This window comes from Labrus mixtus, chromosome 22 (genome assembly GCF_963584025.1).
Source record: "Labrus mixtus chromosome 22, fLabMix1.1, whole genome shotgun sequence".
Classification (NCBI taxonomy): domain Eukaryota; kingdom Metazoa; phylum Chordata; class Actinopteri; order Labriformes; family Labridae; genus Labrus; species Labrus mixtus.
Genome location: NC_083633.1, coordinates 20,520,699 through 20,541,572, shown reverse-complemented (window position 1 = coordinate 20,541,572; position 20,874 = coordinate 20,520,699). Strand labels below are relative to the sequence as shown.

General features: G+C 44.4%; 1 protein-coding gene across 4 annotated transcripts in view; it reads right to left on the bottom strand.

Annotated features, from left to right (window-relative positions):
• The window catches only part of ptpro (protein tyrosine phosphatase receptor type O), a 35,968-nt gene that overhangs the window by 13,909 nt on the left and 1,185 nt on the right, over nucleotides 1-20,874 (bottom strand). For all 4 annotated transcript variants that reach the window (XM_061029234.1, XM_061029235.1, XM_061029237.1 and 1 more), the window contains exons 2-15: nucleotides 8,167-8,428; nucleotides 7,209-7,364; nucleotides 6,855-7,007; nucleotides 6,255-6,743; nucleotides 5,966-6,127; nucleotides 5,687-5,883; nucleotides 4,343-4,463; nucleotides 3,949-4,142; nucleotides 3,667-3,778; nucleotides 3,396-3,559; nucleotides 2,410-2,530; nucleotides 1,790-1,923; nucleotides 438-576; nucleotides 26-146 (exon numbers count right to left, since the gene is read on the bottom strand). In XM_061029234.1, coding sequence (XP_060885217.1) covers nucleotides 26-146; nucleotides 438-576; nucleotides 1,790-1,923; nucleotides 2,410-2,530; nucleotides 3,396-3,559; nucleotides 3,667-3,778; nucleotides 3,949-4,142; nucleotides 4,343-4,463; nucleotides 5,687-5,883; nucleotides 5,966-6,127; nucleotides 6,255-6,743; nucleotides 6,855-7,007; nucleotides 7,209-7,364; nucleotides 8,167-8,428 — 2,525 coding nt within the window. The remainder of the gene's footprint in view (nucleotides 1-25; nucleotides 147-437; nucleotides 577-1,789; nucleotides 1,924-2,409; nucleotides 2,531-3,395; nucleotides 3,560-3,666; nucleotides 3,779-3,948; nucleotides 4,143-4,342; nucleotides 4,464-5,686; nucleotides 5,884-5,965; nucleotides 6,128-6,254; nucleotides 6,744-6,854; nucleotides 7,008-7,208; nucleotides 7,365-8,166; nucleotides 8,429-20,874) is intronic.

The following is a 20,874-nucleotide window of genomic DNA, read 5'->3' as shown; positions in this document are numbered from 1 at the left end:
TCAGGTGTGTTTGAGGTTTCCGTACCTGGTCATCTGCAGGTGTTTCTTGCGGAGGACGAGCAGAAACAGGACGAGCAGGCTGATGAGGAGGATGCTGAGGATGGCCAGAGCCGAGATGGCTGCGACGCTCGGGTTCATCTCTTTAGCTGAAACACACATTTGAAAATATATACAACACAGCTTCATTTATGAGTCTTTTTTAAAGATTCATAGTTTCTAATTTTTCTATTGCCTTTATTTGGGACATAACGTGCAGCGACACCAGGCTGGTAAAAGGAACTGGGCCTGAAATTGGTATTTGCATTTGAAGTTTTACGGTATAGTGAAGAGTGAATAAATAAATAAATAATGAAACCAGAAGTTTGTGCAGTTATGTGGTGAAAACTCAGCCACTCTAATGTTTGTACAGCTTCAGGGGACTGAACAGCGCCACCTACCGACGGTTCTGATGGTGATGTGTGCAGGTTTGCTGGGTGTGCTGTAGCTGAAGCTGGTGACGGTGCAGTTGTACGCGGACGAGGGAATCAAACCCGATACCGTCAGCACGTGAGAAGTGGATGTCTGGGGCTCCCGGGCCTGAAAGAGACGTCAATATAAGTAAATGAACAAGTAAGGAGAAGAGCAAAAACACAACAGGAGTCAGTGGTGCTGTCTGTCAGAGGGTTGTCGCAAACTCTTGCACGTTGTAAAAATTGTGCAAATACATTGTGAACATTTCAGCACCAAAACAAAGCCAAGTATTTGTACAATTTAGACAGTGCTGTCTCTCTTTTGGTTCAACATATGACTGAAGATCTAAAGTGCTTTTACTTTTTGATACCAAATCATTTTTAAAAATGTGGTATTGAAAAGTATCCAAGAATTGAACATTTTGACAAGCCTTGGTGTACCTCAAGGCTTGATTCTCGGTCCTCTTATTTTTTCATTATTTCAAAGCTTGCTCTTTATCAGTAGACAAATTGGAGACTTTCATTTTATGCAGATGATTCACTCTTTTACCGCCCTGTAACCTTTAGAAATACTTGTTGTTTCATTTCCCTCAATACTTTTTTTTTTTAGAGAAGTAAAAGTTGTGTTTGAGTTTCTTATTTTTAAAGTTATATTTTTAGTCGATATTTGCCTTCTTTGGACAGGGCAGCTGAAGAGAGACAGGAAACCTTGGGAGGAGCTTTTGGTGAAAAACCTGACTGAAGATCTGAAGGTTTTTAAAGATTTGGTATGTGATACTTTCAAACTTTAAAATAAGAGAGATTGTAATGTTGACAACCTTACGTCTATTAATTAAGTTGAGAAATAAAGGGCATTACACTTTTCTGTATTTATTGTTTTTTGTATAAAAAATTGCTTCAAGAAGTAAACCACAAAGTTCTGATGTTTTGTTTGAATGTTCTTCTATATAGGAGCTTCACAGTGATGGTTTTTATTCAAGACAGAAGTGAGAAACGTATAAATCAAAAAGATCATCTGAAACTCCAAAAACCACCACACTCATGGACGACAAAGTTAGATAAAATTCACAGCGACACTTCCTCTTTCTGAAGCTCCGTTTCATTTCAACTCGTGTTAAAAACATTCAGAATTTTATCGTTTAGTCAGATATATAAAGATCTGTGCTACACGGAGGGCTGCTGTAAGAATAAAAGACCACTCTGTCACCGTCTGAAGCCCTTCAAACGTCTCGTTTTAACACAAAGGAAAACCTTTACTGTCTTTAATCAGAAGGAATCTCTCACTTTAAAAAGCACTCGCACAGTTCGACCAGCGTTAACGTCTAAAGTTTAAGTCTCACCTTGAGCTCCTTGCTGGGTTTGTTGGGTCTGCAGATGACCTGGTAGTAATCCACCACGCCCTCCTCGGTCCACAGCAGAGTCACCGACGAGTGTGTGGCGTTCACAGCAAATAGAGAGCGAGGAGGAGCCGGCTCTGTGACACGACACACAACAACTGAACAGTTAGTTTGAGTGAAGGTTAAATCCTGCAGGCGTGAAGCAGAGCGCCACCGAGAAGAGGAAGTAGAAAAGATGAAGTTTCATATTCACTTTCAGGCAGAAACACAGCAGCTGTTTGTGGCTGTGAGTGGGAGGGATCGCTCCTCTCCATAGAGAGAAAACAACCAGACGTCTACCTGCTCAGAAAAACAACCTGCAGCGTCACCGTGACAACGCCGTGTCCTAACAGACCGACTGCAACATTTTGAGTTAATCCTTCTCATGAAAACATTGCTGAAGTTTTTTGTTGTTTAACATTATTGTGGAATGAATTCCATTCCAGCATCGCTCTGTATGTCGTGATGATGTCACGATGATGTCATCAGGGCTTTTCAATGATTCCTGCTGATGCCTCTGACCTGAATATGAGCAGCTGTTTGGCAGATGTTTTGTGTGTGTGTGTGTGTCTGTGTGTACTGACCCAGTTTGATGATGTTGGGCATGGAGGTGTTCCTGCTGCGCTCGGTGCACGCCGTCACCGTCAGGTTGTAGATGTCACCTGGAGGCAGCGGGAGACTCGCACGCATCACATTACGAGTCACCTGAACGAACACACACACACACACACACACACACACACACACACACACACACACAGGTTTTAAATACTTAATTAATTCAATAAACAAACAGGGGTGAAATAAAAACTGAGTGTTGTAAAGAGGTAAATGAGGAGCTGGTTTTATCGCTCTGATATTACATCGTCTCTCCTGGTGTGTCCTGTAAAAATCTAATTTCCCAAAAGATCGATTTGATCTGAATTTACTGTTTTAATTTGTTCCTCTTTTTCTTTTACTGTTTTAATCTTACATAACCTCAGGCGAACACAGAACGGACCAGAACAAACTCATGCTTCACCAGTTCTTCATGAAGTGACCCTCTGAAAGGAGCCACAGGTCGGATTTGAACCCGGGCGGCCTGCTCTCGAAGACTATAACCTCTGGATGTTGGGCGCTAGGCTAACGGCGCCGCTGAAATCCAGTCTTTAAGGATGTAACACTAAGTTAGAGTAATAAGACACAAAACCAGGATTCTGAACTTTGATATGATTCTAGTAAAAATCGTTTGACACCGTTTCTGTCATCACGTTGGTGAGTCTGCGTCACCTTTAAACTGAAGCTCATTACAGGTGTGTGTGTGTTGGCCCTCACTCTCCATCATCCAGACCTATTAAAGCCCCCCCCCCCCCCCAGGCTCCCTAACAGTTCATTATGTGAGTCAGGTCTGCCTCTGCTGGGATCATAATCGGCCCGATGGAGGCGAAGGCGAGCTGCTCGTCTCTCGGCTCGACCCAGAGGAGAGGATCAATCGCAGTCCATCCCGACCCCGAAATAAACGAGCTGCTGGTGCACGATCTGAGCCGAGAACGGGACCCGAACACGACGATGAACGAGGCTGAAGACTCACGTCGACAGAGTAGCTCCTCTCGGGTCCTTTCTTTCCCACGGCGACCACCTGCCAGTGCAGCATCCTGGAGTGAGAGAGGTCGATGAAGAGCTCGCCGTACGCCCAGCGAACGTAGAGGACGCCGTGCGAGTAATCCACCGAGGAGATGTGAGGCGCTTCGGGAGCTGCGGACGACAAAGATTTGACTTCAGGTCACATCGCATTAAATGTTTATTTCTTCTTTTCTCTGGAGAGTAAGAAACATGTCGTCACGGCGACCAGGAGTCTGTACCTGTGACGAAGCTGACCGTGGAGCTGTCGCAGCAGGTGAGCGCCGGGTCGCCCCACGTTACCATGGAAACACGGAAATTATAGTACCAGGCGGGCAGCAGGTCGGTCACCCTCTGAGGAGAAAAAGAAGAAGAAGAAGAAGAAGAAGAAGAGCTGAGTGACAGACGCTTAATGTACACGATGTGTGTGTGTGTGTGTGTGTGTGTGTGTGTGTGTGTGTGTGTGTGTGTGTGTGTGTGTGTGTGTGTGTGTGTGTGTATGTGTGTGTGTGTGTGTGTGTTACCACAGAAGCGATGACGGAGGCGGTGGCGGCGATCTCGTAGTAGGTGGTCCACTCCGAGGTGAGGGTGACGGGGTTGAAGAAGTACGTTTGCAGGACGTATTTCCTGAACGCCACGTGATACGGACGCTGCCAGGTGAGGATGACCGCCGTCGGGCTGAGAGGATACACGGCGAGCTCACGCACACCAGTGGGCTCTGACGCGCACACACACACACACACACACACACACACACACACACACACACACACACACACACACACACACACACACACACACACACACACACACACACACACACACACACACACACACACACACACACACAGAATGTGAATTAAACGGTTTGACTTTAAAGACAAACTGCAGACGTGACTCATGCGTCGTGTTTCTCACCGATGTCGATGATGACGGGCTCTGACGGAGGACTGATCAGCGGCCCGTTGGTGTGATAAACGACCACCCTGTACTGAGCTCCGGGGGTCAGGTTAGTGATGATGTCACTCGTCGAGTTTTCCTTTAAAGAAAAAAAAACTTTATTTAAAGGTGATAACCCCCCAATGATACTCCCTGCTCCACTTTTCAGAAAATGTGTGCTCAAACAGGCTGTTTGGAGATTTTCCCTTCATGACATCACAAAGGGCAGTAGCCCCTCCCCCAGGTGAGTGACACTCCCACAGCTAGGTGTTTGTTCTGCCCTCTGAGTCTGCCTTCTCACCGTAAACAATAGGACATGGAGCGAGAAAGACCGAGTACACCCAAGCCCTTCCAGAGAGGGGGCGTGGTCATACACCGCTCATTTACATATTTAAAGATACAGACACAGAAACAGCCTGTTCTGAGCAGGGCTGAAATAGAGGGGTTTATAGACATGATCAAATACAGGATCAGAGTGGATTTAGAACAAGAAACTTCACACACATGTTTTGAGGAGCTCTGAGACTTATTTAAACTGAAGAAGAGGAGGAGGATATGTCACCTTAAATGTTGTGTGTGACTGATTTAATTGTTGTCACAGTGAGAAGAATGATTCCAGTTTGTGAATTAAAAGTATTTTTCTCACCACGTTTTCCATTTTCACAGCTCAGTAAGATGATTCAGCTCACACTTTCACACTTTCATGTCTGAATGATCTCTAAACTTCTGCTCAGACTCGTTCAGTAAAAAAACTTGAACAAAGTCTGTTGATGTCAGATGTTTGATTTATGAATCACAGACTCGATGACGCCCAGTGCTTTTATTTTTACTCATTATCTCACCCAAAGAAAAAGTTCTGACATCAAAAACTAAATAAAATAATCGTATCGGATTTGTACTTTGCTGTTGCCATTTTTCTTACCACTGTAACTTTTGCTGCTTTGCTAAAGTGCTCATGATGGATAGGCCGGATCTTTGTAACATAACAATAAGTAAGGTATTTTACCTGCTTCTTGTAAAGTGTCTCGAGATAACACTTGTTATGAGTTGACGCTATACAAATAAAAATTGATTGATTGAAATTGATTGATGAGGGACAACAGATGGAAATTAGCTAGCTAGATAAATCTGGTACAAAGCATCTCTTCTCTTCTGAGATTTTTTTTTGTACACTGTCCCTGATTCAAATAAACGATTAAACTAACTACTATTGAGTCCACACAACAAGCCTCAAATTAGGCCACGCCTCCCCCATCGTTTGGCGGCTCAAAACGGGGCCTTTAATCGTTTAGTGAGTAACCTCAGCTGGCGGCGGTGCGTTACCTCGCCACAGTAGGTGTTCTCCATCCTCTGGCTCAGACTCGGCCTCAGGCAGGTGGTGGAAACGACCGACACCACGCTGCCGTTGTGGTTCTCCGAGGTCTGAGCCCAGGAGACGGCGGCGGTGCTGGAGTCGAGCAGTCTGACGCTGACGGCCTGAGGACGCTCTCGGAGATCCTCCAACAGCTCGCCACCCGGACCTGAGACGAGACGAGTCATGGAGAAGGTTTTACTACGAGATGAAAAACCTGCTTCAGAAACATTTTATCTTTTTAAACGTACTGAGGTAGAAGGTGAAGCCCGTGTCGGCCGCGCTCTCTCTCGCCTCACACTCGCCAGACAAGCTGAGCGTGGTCACTTGGACTCGGTACGTTCCCGGCTCCGTCAACTCGGTGAAGAACTCGTGAGTGTTTTCGTCCACGGTGGCCGTCTCTGTGGAGTTACCTGGAAAACAGGAGAGCAACAGGTGAGCGACAGAGTTTAGAGAGACAGAAACAAAAAACTGAAAACTCCAGATCAAACGCCGCTGTGGCATCTCGACCTCGAGCGTGATATTTAATATCCGTGTTACCGTCTCTGAAGATGTAGACGTTGAAGCCGTCGTAGCTGGTGGGCGCGCGGGGGGGCAGCCAGCGGAGCTCCAGCAGGATGGGGGGCAGTTTAGTGGGCAGGATGGCGGTCTCCGGGGCGAGGCCCATCGCAGACCCGGGCTCGTTGGAGTCCTCGTACTCGGGCACGACGGCGTTCACAAACTCGTCGTCTCTGTCAGCGGGCGACGGGTCGGGCCAGTAGCTCTGCGTCTCCGCCTCCGTGGTCGGGTCACTTCCTGTCAGGTTGTGTGTGGCGTTAAAGGGCATCGGAGTGGTCGCGGGCGCCGCCTCCTCAGACGTGTTCTCCACCTCCTGCTGCTCCTCCAGCAGGGGCACATCGCGGGCTATACGGGACGCTCGCCGGCTCTCCTCTCCGCCCTCGGGAGGGACGACGCTGGACGCCGCACTTGGCCCCGCCCTCTGGCTCAGGTGGACAATCTTACGGGAAATGTTGAGGGGGGGGTACGGCACTGCGGGGAACGAAGAGAGACACAGAGCAGCTCTTTAACCTCACAGAATACATAACAGTGTGATGTCACTGTGTGTGTGTGTGTGTGTGTGTGTGTGTGTGTCTGTCTCACCTGTCCTGTGGTGCACAGGTGTGTGTGTGATGTCACTGTGTGTGATCAGGGCGGTCTGGTACACGGTGACCTCAGAGATCAGCTGGAAGGTGACGTTTCTGTAACAAACACCGGGTAACCAGTGTTTGAACACCGTCTTCCCCCTGTAGAAGTCTACACACACACACACACACACACAGACACACACACACACACACAGACACACACACACACACACACACAGACACACACACACACACACACACACACACACACACACACACACACACACACACACACAATATTTAAATTAACTATCAGAACATCTTTAAAACAACATGTTTTGATCTGTAGAGTATATATTCCGGTTGTTACCTTTATAGAGCATGTATCGTCGGTCGTGTCCTTCGGTGAAGCTGATGTTCACTCTGCTGAAAACGTTCCCGGGCGGAGGGTCGATCTGAAACACCACGCCGGTCTCTGGAGAATCTTTAAAGTCCGCGATGTGAGCGCTACGGACGGGGAGGGGTTCTGAGGACACAACAAGGACACACAGTGAGAACACACAATGAGGGCACACATTAAGGACACACAGTGAGAAAAGGCATCAAGGACACACAATGAGGACACACAGCAAGAACACATAATGAGGACACACAATGAAGACACACAATGAGGACCCACAGCAAGGACCCACAATGAGGACCCACATTAAGGACACACAATGAGGACACACATTAAGGACAAACAGCAAGGACAAACAATGAGGACACACACTGAGGACACACAATGAGGGCACACAGCAAGGACACACAATGAGGGCCCACAGTGAGGACACACAGCAAGGACCCACAATGAGGACCCACAGCGAGGACCCACAATGAGGACACAGAGCAAGGACACACAATGAGGACCCACAGCAAGGACACACAATAAGGACCCACAATGAGGACCCACAGCAAGGACACACAATGAGGACCCACAATGAGGACCCACAGCAAGGACACACAATGAGGACACACATTAAGGAAACACAGTGAGGACACACATTAAGGACACACAGTAAGAATACACAATGAGGGCACACAGCAAGGGCACACATTAAGGACACACAGCAAGGACACACGATAAGGACCCACAATGAGGACACACAATGAGGACACACATTAAGGAAACACAATGAGGACACACATTAAGGAAACACAATGAGGACACACATTAAGGACACACAGTAAGAACACATAATGAGGGCACACAATGAGGACACAGCATGGAAAAGTTGAGAGTCTAAAAAATGCCGACATGACATTAAAGAAGAATGAAAGAGTCTTACTGGTGAGCACTGAGAGGGTCTTGACGGGTCTGGACCAGGCCTGACCCCGTTTAACCAGCAAGCCCACCGTGTAGCACAGACCGTGAAGCGAGGCGTTGAACACAACCGCCTCGCTGGTGTTCACGAACTGGATCAGAACGGGTCGAGGTTCTCCGGAGATCTGAGCCGCGTACACCGTCACGTTCTCCTGCAGGTCGGAGCGCTCCAGGGTCACCACGATCAGATCGTCCTCGTTCACCGACGCCTGGAACGCTGACACGCTCTGAAACATACGGACAAACAGAACTCTGATGAGAACACACAAAATAAAAACAGGTAGTTTTTTATTTAGCGAGGAGATGACACGAGGGGGGGGGTCACTTCGTCCCCCCATGACGCCTCTAAGACATTGAAGGCGAAATGTCACAAGGGCGTGAATATCGCTTCTTGACGCGACAGTCTGAAGAGAGCTTGTGGTTAAATGAAGATGATTAACCAACAAGTGTCAAAATGAAAAAATCCAGTTTGTAGTTCTGAACAAAAAAACAAACTGAAGAAAAGTTTGGCTGAGAAACACTCGGAGATATTTACAGATTCATTATGAATGATGTCGTTTATTCTCCTGCAGTTTGACTCATGAATCATTCACATCCTTTAAATAGGCCGCGCCGCCTCAAAGGTCAAATCCATCAATCCTGATTAACACCCCGTATAAATACATCACTCCTCCTCCTCCGTCACCTCCTCATTCTCTTCGCTCCATCCTTTTCTTCCTTCTCCTTCTACCCTTATTTCTCCTCTTTTCCTCCTCCCCCTCATCCTATCCTCCTCATCATTCTTTTACTCCTCCAGTCCTCCTCTTCCCCCTCCTCTACTCCTTTCCTTCTCCCCTTTTCTCCTTTCCCTCCTTTTTTTTTCCATCCTCTTCCTCCCCCTCCGTCCGCCTCCTTTCTCTCATTCTTTCCTCCATCTTCTGTTCCTCCTTTTCCTCTTTCTCCTATCCCACCTCCTCGTTCTTCTCCTCATCTTCCTCTTCCTCCTCTCTGCTCTCCTCCTTTTTTTATTCTTCCTCCTTGTCCTCCTTTTCGCTTCCTCATCCTTCCCAACCTCTCCTTCTGCTTGCTCCTTGTCCTCCTCTTTTCTCCCCTTCCTCCTCCCCAACACTCTCCTCCTTCACCTCATCCTACTCCTTCACCTGGTCTTATTCTTCCTCCTCTTTCTTATACTATCCCATCCTCCTCCTCCTCCTCCTCCTCCTCTTCTTATTAACAGTTAATAACATAAAACAACAGGAAACGCGTCACAGAGTGAAATATAGAAAAACGTGCACAGAATAAAAATAAAAGTCAACTTTGTGGATTCTTAATGACGTGAATATTTTATGTATTTATCCCTCACTGACGGCAATTAAACACAACACGATGCGTTCACTGACAGTGACAAACAGAAAATATGTCGTTTACTTCCTGGTGCGTCAAAGAGTCGGCAGCAGGATTATGAATTATTGTAATGACTCATAAGAGTAGAAAACTATCAAACTGTTTTCAAATTAAAAGACTTCCTGTGGCTCGCAGGGGGGATAATCCCATCACTTCCTGCGGGGCTTTTAATTTGAAACATCAGCAGGAAGTCTTGAATGACCCAACAGGCTTATAGAAGTGATTTCATTATGTTGTAAATAAAGTGATCGGATGCATTACCCAGAGCCTCTGAGCGGCTCGGTGTATTTACTGGAACCTTTAGACGTTAAACTCAAAGTATTTAACGGAAATTCTCATCGTTTGAACGTCTTTTAAACGTCTCAACAGAAAAGTGCTCGCTGGATGCCGCTGGAAATGTTTAAGGTGTTCGGGGTCGAGGTCAGAGCCATAAAGAGAAAACAGAAGAGATATTCACAAACAGACGGGTGTGTGTCACGTTTCTGCTGCCATCTTTCCTCTGCACACACACAGAAGGAGCTTTCTGTCCAAACATCCTCGTGGTGACTTTGTAGTGAAATCTCCCAGCATGCCTCGCTGCAGCACATGTGAAGTGTTTCACTTTGTCAGATTAGAGAAGTGGGTCACGATGTGTTGGATTACATGTCGATGTACTCGGGAGCTGACATTAACTCTATGTTCTCTGTTTTTGATATTAGAAACACTTTAATCCACTCGGAGGGATCCTGACGCTGATATCATGATCCACAAAAAAACACCAATCACAGCAAAACGTAACCGTCATGATGGAAACTCAGCTTTTCTGCCAGTGTGAGAAGTAAGACCCCGTGTCCACCTGGCGCTTTTTTTTTTCTGAGCGCCGGCATCTTTTAAAAAAAATCGTTTTCAATGAGGGGAGAGGGTTTGGAGAAGAAAGCGCAACACCAAACATTTATCTTTCCAAGCGCTCTGCCTTTTCTGTTGCTGAAAGGTCAAAGTTTGTGAAGTTGATAAATATGTAAAAATAAACAATGAGAATGTTTTTGAAAAAGCTCGTCATGTTACGATCAGGATGAGATCGGGAGATTTTGTACTCGTCCGTCTCGTCCTCTGATGTTTCTCTTTTCACTTGCACACAAAAACAGATTTTTTTATCTCCTCCACATCGAGGTACAGATTTCATGTTGTCACCTTCATCCTGTCAGAGCGCTGACGCTCGGCGAGGAGTCGACTCTCCTGCCGACACGTTTAATGAAACAACAGCTGATACCATCGCATCACCTGAACAACAGGAAATCAGCTCAGAGCGGGGCTCACGTCAGCCGGGGAGTGGAGAGAATGCTTTAATAATTCATCCTCACTTTACATCAGAGAGATCAGAGTTTTAGTTTTTCCCTGATGTTCAGTAAAATAACAAACTATCAAACTGCACGGATTACATCTGATTTTTATTCACTACCAGCTTAGTAAGGAGCTTTTCCAGGAAATACACTGAGCCGCTGGATATGTTCTGCCCTTATTTCCTCATAACTACCTAAACACATTCAGTCATTGGACATTGGACAAGCAGCAACCTCCAATGTTTAAAAAATGAAGTTCAAAATCCTGCAGTTCCTGGAGTGTCCACTAGAGGCTGGCTGCAGAAGCACAGGAAGTCACATACACACCCATTCTAAAAAGCCTGTTTTTACAGCAGAGATTAACATGTTTACAGCCTGGTTCAAAAAAATCAAATAGGTCTATAGGCTCATATCTTGATCGGCACACACTGTGGGGGGTCAATTTTTGTATAACTCATCCGTTTTGATTTTTATGAAGGATAAGAGTTAAGCTAAGAGCTAAGATAAGAGGCTTAAGCCCCGCCTCTGCTCCACCTCTTTCTAGGTTAACCTTAAGTTTGTATGGGCCAGCTTTTCAGATATGGCATCCACCATTGACAAGCTTCAAAAGTCTGCTTCAGAAACCAATTGGTGATGTCACTCAGAGTACGTCCATGTTTTATACAGTACAGTTTGTTTGCTTATTAAACTCAGGGCCAAACAAAACTCCACTGTTGGGGTTAATGTGCTTGTTGCTCTCTTTCTTCAGTATAACACTATCTGTTTTCTCATCAGAGTGACGCCTCCTCTTACTGTAAAACCATCACACAGCAAACCTCCTCATCTTTCAACCACATGCCTCCATCTTTCTTTCAGGGCCTACTGCAGACAAACCTCCCTCTGCCTGTGAGGGGGGGTTTATAATAAAACATCTCTCAGTAAAGGTGGGTGATTCACCCTCATAAAGCCCACTCTCTCCTCTGCTGGCCTTTTAAAATGTCGAGACGCCACTCCGGTTTAATTACCGAGTGCTGGTATTTGGAGAGAACAGAGAGCAGCTCCTGAGACATGGAGACGTGGGGAGGAGGGGAGAACATCAGTGGTACTGACAGATTGATTCATTGATCCACGACAGTAGTAGAGCTTACTGGTAAACTGAACTGATGAGTTTGCTTAATTTGTTGTGAAAAAGCTGCACATAGCTCTGAGGTTTCGTTTTTTGGGGTAGTATTTAATAAAATAGTTCTATACTTTGTTCAAAAGCTTCAGTAATATTACCCTATTGATCATTACATAAAGATAAAATCATTTTAAAAAGTGGTATCTAAAAGCACACAACATTTTGACAACCTTATTGTCAAAAACTAAAAAGTTACAGATTTGGTGTACCTCACGGCCTAATTCTAGGTCCCTTTATTTTCTTGATTTCTATAACTCAATCAGATTTTTTTTACGTAATGCCAAATCGGAACAAAAATGTCCTCGGCACTAATATAAAGCAGATGTTGTAGAGCATACTGTTTGTTTTATTATTCACAGAAAGCCAACATTAGGATAGGATAGGATAGGATAGGATAATACTTTATTGATCCCCAGAGGGGAAATTCGGGTGTTACAGCAGCACAGACAAGAAGCTCGAAAATACAAAATACACATTAAACAGAATAAATAAAAATAAAATAAAATAAAAATAAAAATAGGAATAAAAAAATAAAAAAAAAATAAAAAATAAAATAAAAAATAAAAAACAAGGGGTATATACAAGTACAAAATGAATGAATGAATGAATGAAGTTAGCAGGGGGGAATTGAGAATTGAGACAGTATTTACAGAGAATGACAAGATAAAGTGACTGTGATTAAAGTGACTCTGTGTGATAAATAGCAGCAAGATGCAGAGTGTAGTTATATAATATAATGTAGTATAATATAATATAATATAGTGCAGTATGACCAATATAGTGTAGTATAATGAAGTGTTATATAATACAGACTAGTATAATAATATAATAAATATATAGAATGTACAGTATATATGTATATATATATATGGATGCTAAGTAATAATAATAATAATAATAATAATAATACAATGATAATAATGAAGCCATGGCCATGGGGCCATGGGGGTAGTGTTCTATGGGGGTGAAGTTTAGTGTCCAGGACGGACTGTTATTGTTGTCATTAAACCACCATGAGGCAAAAAAACATCCATTAACAGACAGAAACCTCGACATAAGATTCAGACTCACCGAAGAACAGACATCTGCTGAGACTATTGACCATTGATACGCTTCTTTTTGGTCCCAAAATGAGTGGACACAGCATTCATGTTCTTTTCTATGCAGATGATTTTAAGTTATATCTTCCTGCCAACTCCGATGAATTCCAGTACTAAAATGTTGCCAACTTATTTGAGCAATTTACAGAGTGTGTAGAATTTTAAATGAAGAAAATATTGGGTGTCTAGGGCTTCTATTTTGTTGTCATGGTATCAAAACAGATATTTATAATCTATACATTTTACCAGAATCGCATCAAAGTTTAAAATCCTGGTATCTTGATATTCCTTATTGTGGGGTCTATTTTCAGCAGTGGATCGATGTTTGTCATGGTAGCCGCATGATGATGAAGCTGGCTCCATCACAGTGTAGATCATAATAAACCACACCTTTTGTTCAGTAAGCAGAGGGTCACAGGTGAAGGACGGACATGTTGTAAAAATAGAAACCCTCTCTGTGACGCGGAATCGGGCTTTTCCTCTCAGACATCCCGGTCCTGAGGGGGCGAGGGGGCGGGCCGGGAGGGTCGGCTCAGGGAGAGAGAGAGAGAGAGAGAGAAGAAAAAAAATCCAAACCAATTCATTCGATTCATCGCAGCTCTGCCGTCGCCATGGCAACAGAGATGAAAGGAGAGACACATTTGGGGTAGGATGCTCATTATGTCTGTCTGAATCCAGGATTAGACCACAGACACGGTGCGGAGAGGAGAGCCTACGGGGCAACAGGGACGGTATGCTAATGTCCTCCTCTTACCTACGGCCGCTTTTATTTTCAGGTTTAAATGAGCTGCACGCAGGTGAAGCAGCAGGGCCAGGTAAAGAGTTATACATAAGAACAATCTTTTGACAGTAAGAGATGATTTTCACAGACATTATCATCGCTGTTTTACTTATCGTAAAAATCAGAATAGGGTTGCCACGACAACCGGGTTATGAACTTTGATATGATTCAAGTAAAAATGTAAGTATATTGATATTTGTTGATACCACGGCATGAAAAATAGAAGTCCTACACATCTAATATTAGATAATTCTTTGTTTTTAATGAATCAAATCTTGACAATAACGTCATGACGGGGTCTGGAGGAAGTCGTGTGTGACTACGATATCCGACAAGGAACGACAGTAACAAGTGGACAGAAGTGACGAGAAGTGACCAGCGTCAAGAAGCATACAAACACGAGTCCGCACACCAGAAGCTCCAATTAAGTAGAACTTAATGTCAAGACGCAACCATTACAGGCGCACTGGAGCTTTAAAGATAAACACTTTAGTAATAACATTGAAATAAAATGAATGATATAAAGTTTAACTTAGTTAAAAGATGTATTTTTATTCTAATACTACTCAAGTGTGATCTTTACTTCATGACATTTTAATGATTTTATAAAGTTCTGAGTATTTCCATCTTTACTCCCGTCTCCCATGGTAACAGGTGATTGACAGCTGAGAACCAGTGTTGCTAGGAGACGCTGCAGTGACTACGAGAGAATGCCAAACTGTAAACCCTGCAAACACTGAATCATTCACATGGTTTTGAGTATCGCGGGAGTTTCTCGAGTCAAAGTCAAAGAGTGTCTCCTGAAAATGTAAAACATTTTTTAGAATTTTTGTCCAGCCGGGTGACCTCATCGTCTGCCCGATAACAAACCTCTTCTCTGAGTCAGTCGGTAGGTGTACGTGATGTCAGCTTTTAATTGATCTGGCACAACAAATAAACGGCTACTGACATCGGCTCATGCTGCATTATTTGTCGATATCGATGTTGAACTGATGCATCGGTGCATCCCTCCTAAAGGACTCGAGAAACGTCTTTGCTGACCTGTAAACTTAAATCGCTACTCGCTCTTTCTGTCGCTGCAGCCGCAGGTTGAAAAAAGCCCAAAGATCTGAAGTTCTGTTAAAGCTTCTGTACCTTCTCAAACTATCGACCGTTAAAAAAACAGATTGTATCGTTTTGAAGAAGCGTACATTTTGACCACTTTACTCACGGAGCAGAAAGTTGAACCAGTCTAGTAGATTTCTGTGAAGTTTCAGCTTCAGCAAACTTTGTTCTGTGATCAAGTCTACTCATGAGAGGACACACACACACACACACACACACACACACACACACACACACACACACACACACACACACACACACACACACACACACACACACACACACACACACACACACACACACACACACACACACACACACACACACACACACACACACACACACACACACACACACACACACACAGCTGATGAATGGAGGATGTGACCCTGTGAATGAGAGCAGATCGGAGGGGGTCAGGAGGCGTCGCCCTCAGGCAGCTGCCAACATTATCATGCAAACCTGCAGGTTTTGTTTCCCTCCGAGGAAAGGGGAGGAGGGGGGGGGGGGGGGGGTGCAGAGCTTAAAGAGAGGACGGACCTCTGACAGCTCCAGCATGGAGAGGACGGGGACGCCTGGAGTCCATTAGACTATGAATGAAGCCGAGCTGGTCCACACTGACGGCATTTTAAACACACACAGCACTGCAGCTAGAATTCTCTGTTTTGTAAATGAGGTTTGGTGTGAGTTCATTAGACTTCACGACAGATGATTGACAGCTCTAATGACCGGATATATCAGCTAAACATGCTAATTACAAAAACACCATTCTTCTTCTTCAATGTTTCATCAAGTCAGTAACACAATACGTTCTGTCAGATTCATCGATAAAGGAAAAAGTCCCTTTGCACCTTTAAGTAAAAACTAAAGACCCAGCTCTTCATGAACACCTATGACCTTAACAATGACGACGACGATGGTTTTGTTTGATAACGGCGATTTTAAGATGTTTTCTATGCTGATTACAACTCTCAAGAACAGCCCTCGATGTTGTGTCTTGGTCTTGGTCTTGTCTTGGTCTTGCCCTACCTTGGTCCTGGTCTTTACTTGCTATCTATGCCTAAATGTCTTGGGCTTGGTCTTGTTTGGTCCCGATCCCTAAATGTCTTGGTCTTGTCTTGGTCTCGGAGCACTCTGGTCTTGCCAACACTAAGGTAAACTCCTGCACTCCGTCTTAACATATTTGGAAATGTTTTCTTACAGTTTCAACAGTCTGCAGAAGTTTTCTTGCATAATTTTGGCAATTTAAAAAAACAAGAAATTAACCCAATATTTATGTTGCCATGGTATCCAAACAGGTCAATTCTGGCGTCATGACAACCTCATAGTGAACACAGTTAACATGTCAATCATTAGTATTAATTGTAAAGATGTTTTCTTTCTTTTGTTCAAAGAGTGAACCCAAACAATAAACATGTGTAATGTAAAGGGAGTAAAATCTTTAATCCTCCACTAAGCCTCTTAACACCACTGTTAGCTGTAACTCAGATTTATGGTGCAAAAGTACAAAATCTGTCCGACTAAAAGCTTTCGTCTCTCTGCAGAGAGTTAGAGACGTCCACACAATCTCACAGCGCTGTGAAACGTGTCTGATTGTTCAGCGGGGTAAACAACACTTTGAATGCTGTTTGTGTCATCAGTGTCGGGGTTAATCCCACATGTGAAAGTGCTCTAATAATCTGAGATAATCAATGAGGTCTGCTGAGTTAACAAACGGAGAGAGAAGCTCCCAGAGAGCCTCCGATTAGATCCGACGCTCGCACGAGAGCCAGAGTTTAATCAGAGTGAATTAGACACACAAGAGGAAAACACTGAGTTTATTCTTCCTGCTTCAAACTGCTGCCTGGAGACCGACACGCACAGACACACAAAGAACACACTGAAAAACTAACACACACACACACACAGACACAGACACAGACACAGACACAGACACACACACACACACACAGACACACACACACAGACACAGACACAGACACAGACACACACACACACACACAGACACAGACACAGACACACACACACACACACACACAGACACAGACACAGACACACACACACACACACACACACACACAGACACAGACACAGACACACACACACACACACACACACACACACACACACACACAGACACAGACACAGACACACACACACAGACACAGACACAGACACACACACACACACACACACAGACACAGACACAGACACACACACACACACACACACACACACAGACACAGACACAGACACACACACACACACACACACACACACACACACACACACACACACACACACAGACACACACACTCAAAGACATGCAGCCCAACTTCTCTCGGAGATGAGCAGAATAACAAAGACGTACACATGAAAACTGTCTTTCCAAGACAGGTTTTTTTAAGACAAAAGTTTAGCCTAGCTTAGCATAAGGCTGCAAGAAGAGGAAACCTGCAGACTGCATGGGGTCGTCAGGACGACAGATTTGTAAACTTTTGTTTATTCTAGTAAAAATCAGACGATATCGACACCACAGCAAGAAAATATAGAAGTCCTAGACGCCCTTTTTTTTTTTAATGATCAAAGATTGTAGGCAAACTCATCCCTGTTTTAATTACACAAATAAGTTTCCATAAATAATCACGGGGGAAATGTTTTCTCTGCTCATAAAATGTAAGGACTCAGCCGGAGTAATGATTATCAGTGTGATCAGGACGCTAACCGATCAGAACGTCTGAGTGCTGCCGTAGATGTAGATCAGTTAGAAGTTATTGATTAGCTGAATGTTTCCTGTGGAGGATGTTGTAAATGCTGCTTTAAAGGTCCGTCCGTCTGACTGTCGGTCCTCTCTCTGCTGGAGTCTCAGCTCCTCGTTTTGGCATTAAAGGCAGGGGGGGGGGGGGGGGGGGGGGGGGGGGTTGGTGAAGCGGCCATTGTTGTCGGCCTGTGTGAGTCCACGGACTCCTCGGTGAAGACTTTTTTGTTTTCTGTTTGAAAAGGAGGGAGCTGCTGTGAGCGCTGAACACAGGGCCGCTGCTCATCGCTCCACGTTTACTCTAATTAAAGACAGAGGAGGGACGGAGACCTGCTGCATCTTTTCTTTAACCTGCTTCCTGTTTTCATTCATTAGTCCCGTGGGCGTGCTGAGGGGGAGTGTGTTTAGTTAAGACAGTGAAAAGGGTAGCATCAACAAAATTTAGTCTGGTTCTGCTCCAGGTTTCTGCCTGTTCATCATGAGTCTGTCTTCAGGAGAAACATGTTCTGAGATAAAGGAAATAAAATAAATATAGAAACTGCAAATTAAAGTCTTTCTATGTGATTTTTCACACTTAAATGTATAAATCAAGTATCTCCTCTGAAAATAACTCTGTGAGTCATGACTGTCTACAATGGGTGTAACACCCGAGTCCCACTGTCTGTGATGTTTTCAGAGTTTTCAGAGTCCTATCTTCACTTTGTTTACATCGCCCGGACGGCCGGCTGACTCCTCCCCTCGCGTATAAAAGTTGTTTAATTGAGGGACTAGAGAAAAGAAGAATAACATACTGTACTCACTGCTTAACTGTGTTTCTAGATCACGCTCATTTCAGGTAAATTTACATGCAGTGTGAAGATACGAGCATAATAAAGATCGCTAGCATTAGCATGCTAACACAACAATGCAGCGCGAGTTGTTTTGGTTTCATGCTGGTGCTCAAGGATGAAAAAATATGAAGCCTTTAAAGCTCCTACACACTCTTGAATTTGTATTCATCGCTCCTCAAACTATATCATGAAGACTGGTACATCACATTTGTTCCTCACATCTTTGTTTTTAGACTCCCATGTGAATTCAGACGCCGTTTAATTACTTTGAACTGTTTCTAGGTCGTCTTGTGAATATTTGAAGGTTTGATTTGAATCCTCGGAGCTCATCAGTCAGTTTGTTTTAGCGTCACATTGGTCTGATGTTCTGCTCTGAATGTGTTGTGACAGCTCCGATGTAAAGCCTGTTATCTCGCAGCTTCAGCTTCTGGCACTTTTTCTTTTTCTGTAAACTGTCTTTTTTTTTTTTTTTTCCTGATCTCCGGGGTTCAGAAACCGGGAAGAAGCGCAGAGCGGCCTGATCCTGATCTGCTTTCACACGCTGGATTTGTTTTTTTTCCCCTCTCCTCCTCCTCTCTGTTGTCCTGCGGTACATGAAGTGTTTGGTCACTGATGCGTTTCTGCTTAATGGCCTGTTTGGGCTCATTATCCCGGCTGGCAGACACAGAAAGGACTGAAGGTCTCCAACATGGCACAACACCAGAGCTGGCTCCGTTAGCATCGTTAGCCGTGAGGCTCTCTGGCTGCGGATGAAACGAGGAGCTCAGCTACATTCTGAAATCTGTTTTTTAAAGGTTTACAAAGACTTTAATCTCTTACACATCACTAGAATTTATTCACGGGCGTTATCACACAAACTACATCCTCTAGCAGCCATCTTTGATTTCAGCCTTTATTTTTAATGCACTGCTGCTTGAATTAGCATTTTATAAAAACTCACCTACGACGATGAGTTCAATATGTTCAACAAGCAAAGCAAGGTAATCGTTAAATAGAGATTAGCTCCTTTAGTTAGCATTGAAAGGGTTCCAACCCTCACCTGTGGTCATCAGCTGTTTGGTTAGTGACGGAAAGAATAAGATCACGGATACAAGCGGTCTGGACTCGGCCGTAGAGAGAGGGGGAGGAGCTTAGACATTCAGGGAGGAGCTCGGAGTAAAGCCTCCTGGACGCCTCCCTTTAGAGGTGTAACGGGAACGCCCAACTGGGAGGAGACCCCGGGGTACAGCCAGGGATTATATATCCCGTCCGGCCTGGGAACGCCTCAGGAGGAGCTGGAAAACGTTTCTGGGGAGAGGGAAGTCTGGGTTGACTTGCCACCCTGACCCGACCTCGGATATGCGGAAGAGAATGGATGGATGAAAGGGAGGAAGACTTAGGGATCCAGAAAACCTTCCAAACTTTGTGAATTTAGAAGTATTTCCACACTGGACCATCATGCAGGACTCAAAATGGGGTCTCAGGATTTTGTTTGTGACAATTTGAAAACCTTTATGTTCAGCAGCTGAATAATTACAAAATGTGTGTTTGAACAAAAGGAGCAGATTCTGATGTGATCTCCTGCTTCAAAACACGGCTCAGAATGAAGTTTTTCATCTTTTTCCGACTGAGATAAAAACACTTCCTCATTAAATTTGCTGAAAACCTGCGATAGAAAACATGTCGGCATGTCGATCCTGTAACTCGCTTTCTCTCTCTGGTTTGAGTTGAAGTGACGGAGGAGAGGAGGATCATATCCTGATACAAATCTTCACTGTGATGATATAAAAAAAGAGGAAATTGAAAACTCAAAGCATCAGATAAACCTGAACACATCACGGTGTCGCATTCAGAGCGAGCGGCGCTGCTTTCAGTCCGTCTGTCAGCGTTTACTTTAGATGTCATATAAGACAGATGGAGAATGATTTCTTTAGGCTAGAACGAGATGAGATCAGGGGGAATGGTGGCCTAATGTTTAGTGCGTGCCCCCAAACGTACAGAAGATGCAGCCCGGGTTTGAATCCGACCTGTGGATCCTTCCCACAATTTCTGCCTCTATCCACACTCCTTTCTCTCACACAAAAGCCCCAAAACAAACTCATCATAAATGCTGATGAGATTTGATACTTTACAAAACCGTAACGTGAATAAAGAGACAAAACGTCACGTTAGCCAACTTTACCCAAGCTAACGTAACGTGAGATTATCAAGTTTAACCAGCGGGCAATGAAATATAAACGTGTGATTACGAAAACCTAGA